Genomic DNA, 17097 nt, shown 5'->3' with positions numbered 1-17097 from the left:
CCTGGCGCAATACCTGTCCAGTGTTTTGTTGAGGCGAGACGCCATCATGTCCACCATTGGTTTTACCCAACGGTTTAATAGCATGTGGAAAACTTCTGGATGAAGTCCCCACTCTCCCGGGTGAAGGTCGTGTCTGCTGAGGAAGTCTGCTTCCCAGTTGTCCACGCCCGGGATGAATACTGCTGACAGTGCTATCACGTGATTCTCCGCCCAGCGAAGGATCCTGGCAGCTTCTGCCATTGCCCTCCTGCTTCTTGTGCCGCCCTGTCTGTTTACATGGGCGACTGCCGTGATGTTGTCCGACTGGATCAACACCGGTCTTCCTTGAAGCAGAGGTTCCGCCTGGCTTAGAGCATTGTAGATTGCTCTTAGTTCCAGAATGCTTATGTGAAGAGACTTTTTCAGGCTCGACCACACTCCCTGGAAATTTCTTCCCTGTGTGACTGCTCCCCAGCCTCTCAGGCTGGCATCCGTGGTCACCAGGATCCAATCCTGCATGCCGAATCTGCGGCCCTCCAATAGATGAGCCTCCTGCAACCACCACAGAAGGGATACCCTTGTCCTCGGCGACAGGGTTATCCGCAGGTGCATCTGAAGATGCGACCCTGACCATTTGTCCAACAGATCCCTTTGCATGGAATCTGCCGAAAGGGATTGCTTCGTAAGAAGCTACCATTTTTTCCCAGGACTCTTGTGCATTGATGTACAGACACCTTTCCTGGTTTTAGGAGGTTCCTGACCAGGTCAGATAACTCCTTGGCTTTTTCTTCGGGAAGAAAAACCTTTTTCTGAACTGTGTCCAGAATCATCCCCAGGAACAGCAGACGAGTTGTCGGCATTAATTGGGATTTTGGAATATTCAGAATCCGTCCGTGCTGCTTTAGCACCTCTTGAGATAGTGCTAAACCCATCTCTAGCTGTTCTCTGGACCTTGCCCTTATTAGGAGATCGTCCAAGTATGGGATAATTAATACGCCTTTTCTTCGAAGAAGAAATATTATCTCGGCCATTACCTTTGTAAAGACCCGAGGTGCCGTGGACAAACCAAACGGCAGCGTCTGAAACTGATAGTGACAGTTTTGTACAACGAACCTGAGGTACCCCTGGTGTGAGGGGTAATTGGAACGTGGAGATACGCATCCTTGATGTCCAAGGATACCATAAAGTCCCCTTCTTCCAGGTTCGCTATCACTGCTCTGAGTGACTCCATCTTGAACTTCTTTATGTATAGGTTCAAGGACTTCAGATTTAGAATAGGCCTTACCGAGCCATCCGGCTTCGGTACCACAAAAAGAGTGGAATAATACCCCTTCCCTTGTTGTAGAAGAGGTACCTTGACTATCACCTGCTGAGAATACAGCTTGTGAATGGCTTCCAAAACCGTCTCCCTTTCTGAGGGGGACGTTGGTAAAGCAGACTTCAGGAAACGGCGAGGTGGCTCTGTCTCTAATTTCAACCTGTACCCCTGAGATATTATCTGCAGGATCCAGGGATTTACCTGCGAGTGAGCCCACTGCGCGCTGTAATTTTTGAGACGACCGCCTACCGCCCCCGAGTCCGCTTGCGAAGCCCCAGCGTCATGCTGAGGCTTTTGTAGAAGCCGGGGAGGGCTTCTGTTCCTGGGAAGGAGCTGCCTGTTGCTGTCTCTTCCCTCGTCCTCTGCCTCGTGGCAGATATGAATAGCCCTTTGCTCTCTTATTTTTAAAGGAACGAAAGGGCTGCGGTTGAAAGGTCTGTGCCTTTTTCTGTTGGGGAGTGACTTGAGGTAGAAAGGTGGATTTCCCGGCCGTAGCCGTGGCCACCAAACCCGATAGACCGACCTCAAATAACTCCTCTACGCATCGCCTGTCCACTGTCGTGTCCATAAAGCTCTTCTGGCCGAAATGGACATAGCACTTACCCGTGATGCCAGTGTGCAGATATCTCTCTGTGCATCACGCATATAAAGAAATGCATCCTTTATTTGTTCTAACGACAGTAAAATATTGTCCCTGTCCAGGGTATCAATATTTTCGATCAGGGACTCTGACCAAACTACCCCAGCACTGCACATCCAGGCAGTCGCAATAGCTGGTCGTAGTATAACACCTGCATGTGTGTATATACCTTTTTGGATATTTTCCATCCTCCTATCTGATGGATCTTTAAGTGCGTCCGTCTCAGGAGAGGGTAACGCCACTTGTTTTGATAAGCGTGTTAGCGCTTTGTCCACCCTAGGAGGTGTTTCCCAGCGCTCCCTAACCTCTGGCGGGAAAGGGTATAAAGCCAATAACTTCTTTGAAATTAGCAGTTTTTTATCGGGGCACCCCACGCTTCATCACACACGTCATTTAATTCTTCTGATTCGGTAAAAACTACTGGTAGTTTTTTCACACCCCACATAATACCCTGTTTAGTGGTACCTGTAGTATCAGCTAAATGTAACATCTCCTTTATTGCCAAAATCATATAACGTGTGGCCCTACTGGAAAATACGGTTGATTCGTCACCTTCACCACCGGAATCAGTGCCTGTGTCTGGGTCTGTGTCGACCGACTGAGGCAAGGGACGTTTTACAGCCCCTGACGGTGTTTGAGGCGCCTGGACAGACACTAATTGAGTGTCCGGCCGCCTCATGTCGGCAAACGACTGCTTAAGCGAGTTGACGCTATCCCGTAATTCCACAAATAAAGGCATCCATTCTGGTGTCGACCCCCTAGGAGGTGACATCCTCATATTTGGCAATTGCTCCGCCTCCACACCAATAACGTCCTCATACATGTCGACACACACGTACCGACACACAGCAGACACACAGGGAATGCTCTATACGAAGACAGGACCCACTAGCCCTTTGGGGAGACAGAGGGAGAGTCTGCCAGCACACACCAAAAAGCGCTATATATGACAGGGATAGCCTTATGATTAAGTGCTCCCTTATAGCTGCTTTTATATTAATATATTGCCATTTATTCTGCCCCCCCTCTCTGTTATACCCTGTTTCTGTAGTGCAGTGCAGGGGAGAGACCTGGGAGCCTTCCTGACCAGCGGAGCTGTGACAGAAAATGGCGCCGTGTGCTGAGGAGATAGGCCCCGCCCCTTTTTCGGCGGGCTCGTCTCCCGCTATTTAGTACATTTAGGCAGGGGTAAATATCTCCATATAGCCTCTGGGGCTATATGTGAGGTATTTTTAGCCTTTTTAAAGGTTTTCATTTGCCTCCCAGGGCGCCCCCCCCCAGCGCCCTGCACCCTCAGTGACTGCCGTGTGAAGTGTGCTGAGAGGAAAATGGCGCACAGCTGCAGTGCTGTGCGCTACCTTAAGAAGACTGCAGGAGTCTTCAGCCGCCGATTCTGGACCTCTTCTTGCTTCAGCATCTGTGAGGGGGCCGGCGGCGTGGCTCCGGTGACCATCCAGGCTGTACCTGTGATCGTCCCTCTGGAGCTTCATGTCCAGTAGCCAAGAAGCCAATCCATCCTGCACGCAGGTGAGTTCACTTCTTCTCCCCTCTGTCCCTCGTTGCAGTGATCCTGTTGCCAGCAGGAATCACTGTAAAATAAAAAACCTAAGCTAAACTCTCTAAGCAGCTCTTTATGAGAGCCACCTAGAATTGCACCCTTCTCGGCCGGGCACAAAAATCTAACTGGAGTCTGGAGGAGGGTCATAGGGGGAGGAGCCAGTACACACCACCTGACCTGTAAAAGCTTTACTTTTGTGCCCTGTCTCCTGCGGAGCCGCTATTCCCCATGGTCCTTTCAGGAACCCCAGCATCCACTTAGGACGATAGAGAAATATAAAATCTATCCATAAAACTTGCTTTGCTCCAGCAATGCTGTAGTGGCCATATTCTCTCATCGCGGACACACGGCTGCGTAATTGTCCTAGCCGCACATGCAAGTGGAAGAAATCATGTAGAAGTACCTGTTGTTCATGCACAGTTTTCTTTTCCATTTCTGCAGTCTGGACCATATGCCTCATGTAGCTCAGCTGCTTCTCGAGAAGTGAGCAGCGCTGCTGCGCAGCATTCAGCTGGGTAATGACATCTAAAGCAACAAAATGAAGAGATAATGAATTGGAAGAAAGTACTGTATGCATATTTCTCATTGTATCAGTAGGATGTATGCATGTATGACAATTGTTGTCTGATGGGATCATAGTGGACTACAGCCATCCTAAGATAATGTCAAAATGAGTCAAGAGACAAGTTAATGCATCTATATAATGGGCAGATCAAGACATGTAACTATCGGGTAAATGGATTATAGCGGCACACCGCCACTATCGAGGCGAAGGAGGAAGGGTTATCAACAAGATGTAAGAACATCTTGTCTGCGGAAGCAGGGGAGTGAAAGCTGCACCCTCCGGCGTTGTCCCCCTGAGCACACAGTGCCTAAGGTCAGTGCTGACGTGTTGTGTCTCCCTGCCTGGCCAGCTCCAATGTGCATGCGCCGGATCTCACTACTCACGCAAGATCCCCAGCGCACTCCGGAGCCGGTACCCACCACAGACAGCTTTGTCCTGCTGTGGTATATGGACATCAACACCTGCAGCTGTCGGAACGGTCAGTGATGCCGACCATTCATACATTGCCCGTACATATCGGCTCGCTATCTGTGTGCACACTTTGCGAGTGTCTTACATGGGGGAGAAGCGGTATCAGCGCACTGCTTCTGCCCCATATTGGTGGGTAATACATTCACCCATATGGCTTTTACTATACAATATATTTTTATTGCTCAATGCAGCATCTCTATACTGGTTATACTAATTTGTTCATCCCCTTGTTAAAATTCCAAGTCATGCATGATGCTACAGTAGGTCTGCAGTCTACTTCTGCAGATAGCTGGTCACTGCAGCAGCATATTGTGAGTGCCCAGCACTAAGCCTATAAATCTGTATGTGACTATTCATTATTACTTAAGATTTTTGGTTTTTTTTCATTTACTCACTTTACAGTGCTATTAGCATAAACGGCTCTCTCTTTATTGTAGGACTTCGCAATTAATATTAATGTAGCTTTAAATTTTGAGGCCAAAGCCGCCACTAAGAAAATCTAGCCCATAGCGTGCAAGCATGATTACAGCCTACTTTACAAATCCAAACGTACCGAACTGGGCAAAAACACAATGGGCAGTATCCTATTAGCAGCGGTACTTTACTGCTGCTAATGGGATCGCTGGGGCCTATCCTTTTAGCCCCAATGCCGGCACTTATCAGGAATTATGTTTTGAGTGCCTCAGAAACCCAAAGCATAATCCCTGATAAGTAGCCTGCTGGAGCCGCAATAACGCATGGTATTGGGTTCTTATCCCCTGTGTGTTCTTGTGTCACCGCATGTCCAATTTCTGACAATCAAAATGACCTCTAATTGGATACCGCGATAATGACCATTGGTTCATAATCGTGATATCTGCCCGTTTTTAATGCCCAAAATGGCATTGGAGCTAATAGGATATCGCCCAATGTGTTTTTTGCCCAAAGCAAAACACCAACAAATAATTATTTTTTTACATTTATATTCAGCCTCCTTAATTGCTGGTACCATTGCAATGACTCTTCGTGAATACAGAAAATCAGTGTCAAACATGACATTAAAGCATGCATACCAAGACATGACAAAAGTAACAAATACAGGGACCATGAGAAACACTTCAGGTTTGTCAGTAATGGCTTCTAGGCCTGATTGCTAGGTTGAGAAACAGATTTATTAAAATTTGTTTTTAGTAGTATATATTATGATTCAATTCACCTTTAATGGATTTGGAAATAATTTAGAATCGGATGTAAATTAAGCTAGAAAGTGCAATTGTGCGTCTCACCAAAGCAGTGTTCTGGCATTAGTGAATAGACATATATATGGAAAGGGAAGACTTACCAGTCTTCTGTCTCACATCGTCACTCTTCTCCATCTTGTGTTCCGCAGTCTCCATGGACAAGCTTGTTATGCGGTTTTGAGCTTTAGACTTCTCAAGTTGTATCCGGGAAATCTTCTCTTGTAAAGTCTTCAGAGCAGAGACGAGAGCTATTGTGTTGAAATGTTACATAGTTTAATCTTTCTTTCATTGTAAAAAGACACTTAATATGAAAGGAATACTTTAAAAACCTCCTGGGTATCCTGACTGGCATTCAAAATGAAGACAGTCCTATTGTGTCTCCCGCAGCTCATATCTCTGGGCACCCAAGATCTAACAAACTGGTCAGCTCCATTTGAAATCAAAAAAATCCACAGATGCTGCCACTAACAATAAAATATGATCTTTATGGTGCATGAATACAAAATGTAAACAGAACATTTCAGGCATCGTATGCTTACGTTGTATTAATCACTGCATGAACAGGACAAGCAGTAACCACACTACATGATACCGGTGCTCAGACCAGAATAGCCCTCAGACTGGGGCCTATAATACCCCTTTCATATCTCCAATGCTAGATCCCATCCAGGAATAGGAAACGGGTCCTTCCCGGGTGGGATCCAGCATTGGAGACTCTCCTACCTTTTGGTGGCTTCCCAACCCGGCAAATTGCCGGGTCGGTTGCCATAGCGGTGGGGGGCAGAGCCGGTAGCGGAGGCGGCACTGGGAGATGAGCTCAATCTCCAGCGCCGCCTCTCCCTATCTTGTAAACGGGTCCCGGATCGGCTCGACCCGGGAATCCATTTACAGAGCCACTGACCCGGTATTCAACCTGGGAATAACACTGATTATAACCCGGGTTGAATTACCGGGTCAGGTGACTCGAGAAATCAGACATGGCGCTTTCACACCGCACACTGACCCGTGTCAACCCGGCAATATGCTGAGTCGATACCGGGTTATTTGTGCAGTGTCAAAGGGGTATTAGTGTTATCAAAAAAGATGAGTGAATCCAGAGGCTGACTGCAGTAATTTGGCTTCATCCTCAGACTGCATTTCACAAAACGACCCCATCGATTTTAGATTATAATTGGTCATCCTATTATTAATATTTTTTTTTTACATTTCAATATAAGCTGTAACTAGGCAGCATCTATGCACACCATTTATCCTTAACCAGCTAAATGATGAACAGTAACAAACCGTAACATATACTCAAACCGCACCCTATGTTTTTTGGATGTGTGTGAAAGCGGAATATCCTGTACCTCACAAAATGAACAAGAAAAAAAAAAAAAAAAGCCTGACAATCAGAATCAAGGAGGTTGCTGTAGACATCAACGAGAGTGACTGGCCGTTAGTGCCGATAAAATAACCACTGTGACAACAAAGGAAAAAATTATGTGAGGAATATCTTGCTTTGTAAAATGTCAGCCCCTACAGAACTTTTTTTTCAGCAAATGAAATTCAGCTGATCAATTCAATGCTTTGGGGAGGGTATGTCATGTGAACACATGCAACCTATCATAGGGGTTGATTCAATTCAGCAACAGTTGAATAGCGCCGGGAATTAGCTCCCGACGCTATTCAATTCAGCTAAAGTTAAGTCGGAGAATGCCCGTTCTCGCCGACTTAACAGGTTGTTTTGTTGGGAGAACGAGCATTCTCCGACTTAACTACCAGCGGCGATGCCGATTCCCGACAGAATCAGCCTTGCGGCAGCTCTTTTGTCCCTTTACTTCTCTCACCCCCCGGGGCTGAGAGAAGAATTCCCGATAATTGAGGATACCTAGTCGCTGTATTGAATAGCGCCGGGAGCTAATTCCCGGCGCTATTTAACTGTTGCTGAATTGAATCGACCCCAATGTATGCATAAACAGGATTTGAATGAGGGCCATTGAACTACAGAAGGAACAAAATATGCAAGAACTTTTTTTTAAATCAATCTAGTCCAGGAATGTATGCCTGCTGGCAACTGGGCCCAGACACAGTTATAGCACAGTCACTAATGAAGCACACTATTGTAAAGAGTACCTGGATGATAGGTCAACAGGTTCAAAGGCTAACCGGTAGACAGTGCTTAATGTCAGAGCTGGCCCTGACTATTTTGGCAATATTCTGGCTGGTGTCCACCCGCTCCCCACCTTCCTGGAGATAGTGGGTGACTGGGAGAGGGTGACTGGGGAGGCAGGAGTGACAAGAAGATAGTGGGTGACTGGGAACGGGTGACAGGGAGACAGTGGGTGATATGGTGAAGGTGACCGGGAGACAGTGGGTGACCGGGAGACAGTGGGTGACCGGGAGAGAGTGGCACAGACAGTGGGTGACATGGGAAGCAGGAGACACAGGGAGATAGTAGGTGATATGGTGAGAGTGACAGGAAGATAAGGGGTGACAGGGAGACATTGGGTGACAGGGAGAGGGCAGAGGCGTAACTAGGGATAAAGGCGACCAGGGCAAATTAAAAAATAAAAATGTTGCCCCTTAAATTGTAATTTCAAATTCTGCCTGAGATCTCAGTCTATAAGTACTCAAACATACATTGCTATACAGTTCCCACTCCTTGTTGTCGCCTCATAGCTGCACAGTGAGCCACTGGGCCTAGGAAATGGGGAAGGCGCTGCGACGAGGGGGCATATCTAATGTAATAAAGCAGGACAGTCGGGCTGAAGACTGTCAGCATGGAGAGAATGACTCTCTTACCGGCATTAGCAGCATGGCTGACGCAGCACCAGTCCTCCTGATCCTCCTCACGCTCTGCCTCCATTGCGGTGATCCCAGGCTGACAGGGATCCGGGGGGGGGGGGGGGGGGGGGGGGGGGTGAGTTCATGGTTGTCACGGGTGCTGGCAGGGGGGGGTTGCACGGTGATCATGTGTGCGTTTTGGATGCTGGCTTCAATAAGACCGTGTCTTGGCTGGTATGAGACAAGACAGTACCCTAGCCTGTGCAGATGCCCTAAGAATTGCCGCATGCCCTAGGCCAGTGATGGGGAACCTTTAGCACTCCAGCTGTTGTTGAACTACACATCCCAGCATGCCCTGCTAGTTTTGCTATGTGGCCATGCTAAAACTCTAGCAGGTCATGCTGGGATATGTAGTGCTCTGCTTAAGGTCACCAGGTTCAAATGGTCGACATGACAATTGTCAACACAAGTTTTTTGTTTTCCAACTTTATCATTCAAGTGGACTACAAGTGGGAATAGTAATTTTCTCTGAGCGTAATGAGTACACAATTTGGCTTTTACATGGTCAAAATGACAGCCACAAAACAGAAACGTTTTTCTATTTTCATGTCGACCTTTTACATGTTGACTATATGGGGACAACCTAATGATACATGCACGTTTTAGTGAGCGAACCATAGAGGTTCATTCATTAAAAACACCCCGTTTAGTCAGAGTTGTAGCTAGGCGCCATGGTGCCCGGAGCAATGGCATGTTTTGGTACCCCCTACCCCTGTACTGAATTGGGGGCCTAGCCAACATGTGGGTGCATGTTACATTTGAAAAGAAACAATATTTCAAAATCCTAAATTGGTGACAGGGCTGGTTCCAGACCTTGTGGAGCTCAGGGCAAAAGTTTCCTTTGGGTGCCCCCCATGTTTAAAATAGGCCCAATGCGTGGTGAAGGCTTGAAACAACATTATAGGGGCATGGCAGTATGGACAGTTTAATGGTTAGCATTACTGCCTCACAGCACTATAAAGAGGGTGGGCAGAGCTGTCCGTCTCTCCCACTATCTGGCCTGCCCTGTTCCCCACCTAGTCTCCGAGCCAGTGTGCACCCCCTCTGCTTCTCCTCCTGCTCTGCAGCTGCCAGTACAGTGGCCCACAGGAATGGGGGGTAGTGGGCCGCAGCGCGCCCTCTTTTTTTGGCGCCCGGACCTGAAACTCCAACGGAGCCACCCTCGCTACACCCCTGTGTTTAGCCTACCACAGTTTTCATACAGCAGATTTTGCTATTTACTATCAAGATAACACAATTTAACAATGGACAATAAAAAAAAAAAAAAAAAAAACAACACAACAACATAATTTACTAACTCCTACCCTCTGTTTGTGACCATTACTACAATACTAATCATGTGGACCATTTGGAAAATATATATTCCCCCCCCCCCCAATGTCCGGCTCTCACTTGATGCTGCACAGCTGCGCCGGGTGCCCGCATGTAACGTAGGAAACACACAATAGTACAGGTATGCAGCACTCCTGGCGTCTGAAGTATCACTCCTACACAGCACAGTTCACATGGCAACATTTCAGTGCCGTTTAATGTGGCACTTTGGGGTGATACCTGACCAAAGTGCCACATTAAAGGGCACTGAAACGTTGCCATATGAACTGTGCTGTGTAAGAGTGATACTTCAGACGCCAGGAGTGATATATATATATATATATATATATATATATATAATAAGATTTTACTTACCGATAAATCTATTTCTCGGAGTCCGTAGTGGATGCTGGGGTTCCTGAAAGGACCATGGGGAATAGCGGCTCCGCAGGAGACAGGGCACAAAAAGTAAAGCTTTTCCGATCAGGTGGTGTGCACTGGCTCCTCCCCCTATGACCCTCCTCCAGACTCCAGTTAGGTACTGTGCCCGGACGAGCGTACACAATAAGGGAGGATTTTGAATCCCGGGTAAGACTCATACCAGCCACACCAATCACACCGTACAACTTGTGATCTAAACCCAGTTAACAGTATGATAACAGCGGAGCCTCTGAAAGAAGGCTTCCTTTAACAATAACCCGAATTAGTTAACAATAACTATGTACAACTTATGCAGATAATCCGCACTTGGGATGGGCGCCCAGCATCCACTACGGACTCCGAGAAATAGATTTATCGGTAAGTAAAATCTTATTTTCTCTATCGTCCTAGTGGATGCTGGGGTTCCTGAAAGGACCATGGGGATTATACCAAAGCTCCCAAACGGGCGGGAGAGTGCGGATGACTCTGCAGCACCGAATGAGAGAACTCCAGGTCCTCCTTAGCCAGAGTATCAAATTTGTAAAATTTTACAAACGTGTTCTCCCCTGACCACGTAGCTGCTCGGCAAAGTTGTAATGCCGAGACCCCTCGGGCAGCCGCCCAAGATGAGCCCACCTTCCTTGTGGAGTGGGCCTTTACAGATTTAGGCTGTGGCAAGCCTGCCACAGAATGTGCAAGTTGGATTGTGCTACAGATCCAACGAGCAATCGTCTGCTTAGACGCAGGAGCACCCATCTTGTTGGGTGCATACAATATAAACAACGAGTCAGATTTTCTGACTCCAGCTGTCCTTGCAATATATATTTTTAATGCTCTGACAACGTCCAGTAACTTGGAGTCCTCCAAGTCACTTGTAGCCGCAGGCACTACAATAGGCTGGTTCAGATGAAATGCTGACACCACCTTAGGGAGAAAATGCGGACGAGTCCGCAGTTCTGCCCTGTCCGAATGGAAAATCAGATATGGGCTTTTGTAAGATAAAGCTGCCAATTCTGACACTCTCCTGGCAGAAGCCAGGGCTAGAAGCATGGTCACTTTCCATGTGAGATATTTCAAATCCACCTTTTTTAGTGGTTCAAACCAATGAGATTTTAGGAAGTCCAAAACCACATTTAGATCCCACGGTGCCACTGGAGGCACCACAGGAGGCTGTATATGCAGCACTCCCTTAACAAAGGTCTGGACTTCAGGGACTGAAGCCAATTCTTTTTGAAAGAAAATCGACAGGGCCGAAATTTGAACCTTAATAGATCCCAATTTGAGACCCATTGACAATCCTGATTGCAGGAAATGTAGGAATCGACCCAGTTGAAATTCCTCCGTCGGAGCACTCCGATCTTCGCACCACGCAACATATTTTCGCCAAATTCGGTGATAATGTTGCACGGTTACTTCCTTCCTTGCTTTAATCAAAGTAGGAATGACTTCTTCCGGCATGCCTCTTTCCTTTAGGATCCGGCGTTCAACCGCCATGCCGTCAAACGCAGCCGCGGTAAGTCTTGAAACAGACAGGGACCCTGCTGAAGCAAGTCCCTCCTTAGAGGTAGAGGCCACGGATCTTCCGTGATCATCTCTTGAAGTTCCGGGTACCAAGTCCTCCTTGGCCAATCCGGAACCACTAGTATCGTTCTTACGCCTCTTTGCCGTATAATTCTCAATACTTTTGGTATGAGAGGCAGAGGAGGAAACACATACACCGACTGGTACACCCAAGGCGTTACCAGCGCGTCCACAGCTATTGCCTGCGGATCTCTTGACCTGGCGCAATACCTGTCCAGTTTTTTGTTGAGGCGAGACGCCATCATGTCCACCATTGGTCTTTCCCAACGGGTTACCAGCATGTGGAAGACTTCTGGATGAAGTCCCCACTCTCCCGGGTGAAGATCGTGTCTGCTGAGGAAGTCTGCTTCCCAGTTGTCCACTCCCGGGATGAACACTGCTGACAGTGCTATCACATGATTCTCTGCCCAGCGAAGAATCCTTGCAGCTTCTGCCATTGCCCTCCTGCTTCTTGTGCCGCCCTGTCTGTTCACATGGGCGACTGCCGTGATGTTGTCCGACTGGATCAATACCGGTTTTCCCTGAAGCAGAGGTTCTGCCTGGTTTAGAGCATTGTATATTGCTCTTAGTTCCAGAATGTTTATGTGAAGAGACGTTTCCAGGCTCGTCCATACTCCCTGGAAGTTTCTTCCTTGTGTGACTGCTCCCCAGCCTCTCAGGCTGGCGTCCGTGGTCACCAGGATCCAATCCTGTATGCCGAATCTGCGGCCCTCCAATAGATGAGCACTCTGCAACCACCACAGAAGAGACACCCTTGTCCTTGGAGACAGGGTTATCCATAGGTGCATCTGAAGATGCGACCCTGACCATTTGTCCAACAGATCCCTTTGGAAAATTCTTGCGTGGAATCTGCCGAATGGAATCGCTTCGTAAGAAGCCACCATTTTTCCCAGGACTCTTGTGCATTGATGTACAGACACCTTTCCTGGTTTTAGGAGGTTCCTGACAAGCTCGGATAACTCCTTGGCTTTTTCCTCCGGGAGAAAAACCTTTTTCTGAACCGTGTCCAGAATCATCCCTAGGAACAGCAGACGAGTTGTCGGCATTAACTGGGATTTTGGAATATTCAGAATCCACCCGTGCTGTTTTAGCACTTCTTGAGACAGTGCTAATCCCATCTCTAGCTGTTCTCTGGACCTCGCCCTTATTAGGAGATCGTCCAAGTATGGGATAATTAATACGCCTTTTCTTCGAAGAAGAATCATCATCTCGGCCATTACCTTTGTAAAGATCCGAGGTGCCGTGGACAATCCGAACGGCAGCGTCTGAAACTGATAGTGACAGTTTTGTACAACGAACCTGAGGTACCCCTGGTGTGAGGGGTAAATTGGAACGTGGAGATACGCATCCTTGATGTCCAAGGATACCATAAAGTCCCCCTCTTCCAGGTTCGCTATCACTGCTCTGAGTGACTCCATTTTGAACTTGAACTTCTTTATGTACAGGTTCAAGGACTTCAGATTTAGAATAGGCCTTACCGAGCCATCCGGCTTCGGTACCACAAAAAGAGTGGAATAATACCCCTTCCCTTGTTGCAGAAGAGGTACCTTGACTATCACCTGCTGAGAGTACAGCTTGTGAATGGCTTCCAACACCGTCTCCCTTTCGGAGGGGGACGTTGGTAAAGCAGACCTCAGGAAACGGCGAGGTGGATCTGTCTCTAATTCCAACCTGTATCCCTGAGATATTATCTGCAGGATCCAGGGATCTACTTGCGAGTGAGCCCACTGCGCGCTGTAATTTTTGAGACGACCGCCCACCGTCCCCGAGTCCGCTTGAGAAGCCCCAGCGTCATGCTGAGGCTTTTGTAGAAGCCGGGGAGGGCTTCTGATCCTGGGAAGGAGCTGCGTGTTGCTGTCTCTTCCCTCGACCTTTGCCTCGTGGCAAATATGAATAGCCCTTTGCTCTCTTATTTTTAAAGGAACGAAAGGGCTGCGGTTGAAAAGTCGGTGCCTTTTTCTGTTGGGGAGTGACTTGAGGTAGAAAGGTGGATTTCCCGGCTGTAGCCGTGGCCACCAAATCTGATAGACCGACTCCAAATAACTCCTCCCCCTTATACGGCAAAACTTCCATATGCCGTTTTGAATCCGCATCGCCTGTCCACTGTCGCGTCCATAAAGCTCTTCTGGCCGAAATGGACATAGCACTTACCCGTGATGCCAGTGTGCATATATCCCTCTGTGCATCACGCATATAAAGAAATGCATCCTTTATTTGTTCTAACGACAGTAAAATATTGTCCCTGTCCAGGGTATCAATATTTTCAATCAGGGATTCTGACCAAACTACCCCCGCACTGCCCATCCAGGCAGTTGCTACAGCTGGTCGTAGTATAACACCTGCATGTGTGTATATACTTTTTTGGATATTTTCCATCCTCCTATCTGATGGATCTTTAAGTGCGGCCGTCTCAGGAGAGGGTAACGCCACTTGTTTAGATAAGCGTGTTAGCGCCTTGTCCACCCTAGGAGGTGTTTCCCAGCGCTCCCTAACCTCTGGCGGGAAAGGGTATAATGCCAATAATTTCTTTGAAATTATCAGCTTTTTTCAGGGGCAACCCACGCTTCATTACACACGTCATTTAGTTCTTCTGATTCAGGAAAAACTATAGGTAGTTTTTTCATACCCCACATAATACCCTGTTTAGTGGTACCTGTAGTATCAGCTAAATGTAACGCCTCCTTCATTGCCAAAATCATATAACGTGTGGCCCTACTGGAAAATACGGTTGATTCGTCACCGTCACCACTGGAGTCATCGCCTGTGTCTGGGTCTGTGTCGACCGACTGAGGCAAAGGGCGTTTCACAGCCCCTGACGGTGTTTGAGTCGCCTGGACAGGCACTAATTGATTGTCCGGCCGTCTCATGTCGTCAAACGACTGCTTTAGCGTGTTGACACTATCCCGTAGTTCCATAAATAAAGGCATCCATTCTGGTGTCGACCCCCTAGGAGGTGACATCCCCATATTTGGCAATTGCTCCGCCTCCACACCAATATCGTCCTCATACATGTCGACACACACGTACCGACACACAGCAGACACACAGGGAATGCTCCTAATGAAGACAGGACCCACTAGCCCTTTGGGGAGACAGAGGGAGAGTTTGCCAGCACACACCAAAAGCGCTATATATATATATCAGGGATAGCCTTATAATAAGTGCTCCCCTATAGCTGCTTTGTTATATAAAAATATCGCCATAAATTTGCCCCCCCTCTCTGTTTTACCCTGTTTCTGTAGTGCAGTGCAGGGGAGAGACCTGGGAGCCGTCCTGACCAGCGGAGCTGTGAGAGGAAATGGCGCCGTGTGCTGAGGAGATAGGCCCCGCCCCTTTTCCGGCGGGCTCGTCTCCCGCTATTTTGAGAAATCAGGCAGGGGTTAAATATCTCCATATAGCCTCTAGGGCTATATGTGAGGTATTTTTAGCCTTTATAGGTACTCATTTTGCCTCCCAGGGCGCCCCCCTCCCAGCGCCCTGCACCCTCAGTGACTGCCGTGTGAAGTGTGCTGAGAGGAAAATGGCGCACAGCTGCAGTGCTGTGCGCTACCTTTAGAAGACTGCAGGAGTCTTCAGCCGCCGATTCTGGACCTCTTCTGTCTTCAGCATCTGCAAGGGGGCCGGCGGCGCGGCTCCGGTGACCATCCAGGCTGTACCTGTGATCGTCCCTCTGGAGCTTGATGTCCAGTAGCCAAGAAGCCAATCCATCCTGCACGCAGGTGAGTTGACTCCTTCTCCCCTCAGTCCCTCGCTGCAGTGATCCTGTTGCCAGCAGGAATCACTGTAACATAAAAAACCTAGCTAAACTTTCTCTAAGCAGCTCTTTAGGAGAGCCACCTAGATTGCACCCTTCTCGGCCGGGCACAAAAATCTAACTGGAGTCTGGAGGAGGGTCATAGGGGGAGGAGCCAGTGCACACCACCTGATCGGAAAAGCTTTACTTTTTGTGCCCTGTCTCCTGCGGAGCCGCTATTCCCCATGGTCCTTTCAGGAACCCCAGCATCCACTAGGACGATAGAGAAATATATATATATATATATATATATATATTCCTCCCAGTAGTTTTCATTACATCCCACTAATTGTTGCAGCACACTGTTAGGGAGGCAATTTATCGCTTTATTATTTATAAACATAGAAACGCATTGCTAGAGGAGGGGTGCAAGCAGTAGATGCTCCCACCTTACCTTTGCTATTCGGAGCCTGCAGAACATCATAGCAATGAGGATTTTGGTCTTTCGAAGATGAAGACGATTTTCTTGAAGACAAACTCTTGGCCTCTACTGGGTCAGCTATGGAAGCGGTATAAGGTGGGGGACACAAGCTGGCCAGGTAACTGTCCCTCACTGCAGAGTCCATGTCAGAACGCTGCAAACACAGATCACACGAACTCAGGGATCCCCCAACGTCGATCCTTGGGACGCGGGCGAGAGACGCACTCAGCTGACGTCTTACATGGAAACGTCAGTGCATCGCGATGTATTGAGCCCGTCACGGCGCCGGGCGGTGCCAGGCAGGTGACCACAGCGCAACGGAGGGTATAAAAGCAAAGGCGCGTGTGCAGGCGGGAATCTCGATGGTACTATCGACGGCTCCGTGCACCTGATTGATCAAAGGGATCATCGATGGTGTCGTTGGGTTGTTGGTTTTTTTTTTTTGGGGGGGGGGGGGGCTGTTTATTTGTGCTCGTGCTCAGATAGGGATGGCTATCGATGGTTTCCAAACCAGTCGATGGTGCTGCTAGCCTTCGATGTATATGGACCTGTTTACATGTGTTGCCATCGATGGTTTAGTGTCCACGTTTGGCTACTGCTTCTGTGTAAGAGTTGGTAAACACTAGAACAATCTTTGACCGATATGTTGTTTCCTGGCATATCAGAACAACATATCTGTCGGATCGTTCAGTGGGCCCGATTCAGACCCGATCGCTGTTGTGCGAATTCGCACAGCGGCCGATTATCGAAGGACTCTGCATGCGTATGCACCGCAAAGCACAGGCGCAACGCCAAACTGGGACAGAATAGTTCGAAAATTTTGATCGCTAGGCATTTGCAAGGTGATTGACAGGAAGCGGACATTGGGGGGTGGTAACTGGCCGTTTTCTGGGAGTGTCAGGAAAAACGCAGGCGTTCCCAAGTGTTTTCTGGGAGGGTGTGTGACGTCCGCTTCGGCCCCGATCAGCCTGTTTCTATTGCACTGTAGTAGTAG

The 17097-nt window shown here is 48.2% G+C and overlaps 1 protein-coding gene across 7 annotated transcripts in view; it reads right to left on the bottom strand.

The window, feature by feature from the left end:
* CEP57L1 (centrosomal protein 57 like 1) overlaps positions 1–16446 on the bottom strand; it is a 63182-nt gene extending 46736 nt beyond the window's left edge. For 3 of the 7 annotated variants that reach the window (XM_063917087.1, XM_063917089.1, XM_063917090.1), the window contains exons 1-3: positions 16077–16446; positions 5853–5999; positions 3899–4020 (exon numbers count right to left, since the gene is read on the bottom strand). In XM_063917087.1, coding sequence (XP_063773157.1) covers positions 3899–4020; positions 5853–5999; positions 16077–16248 — 441 coding nt within the window. In that variant the 5' untranslated portion in view covers positions 16249–16446. The remainder of the gene's footprint in view (positions 1–3898; positions 4021–5852; positions 6000–16076) is intronic. The other 4 variants (XM_063917093.1, XM_063917094.1, XM_063917091.1 and 1 more) reach the window with 2 other exon arrangements.
* Positions 16447–17097: the final 651 nt, after the last annotated feature.

This window comes from Pseudophryne corroboree, chromosome 4 (genome assembly GCF_028390025.1).
Source record: "Pseudophryne corroboree isolate aPseCor3 chromosome 4, aPseCor3.hap2, whole genome shotgun sequence".
Taxonomy (NCBI): domain Eukaryota; kingdom Metazoa; phylum Chordata; class Amphibia; order Anura; family Myobatrachidae; genus Pseudophryne; species Pseudophryne corroboree.
Note: the sequence above shows the minus strand (reverse complement) of the source record. Positions and strands in the feature narration are given on the sequence as shown.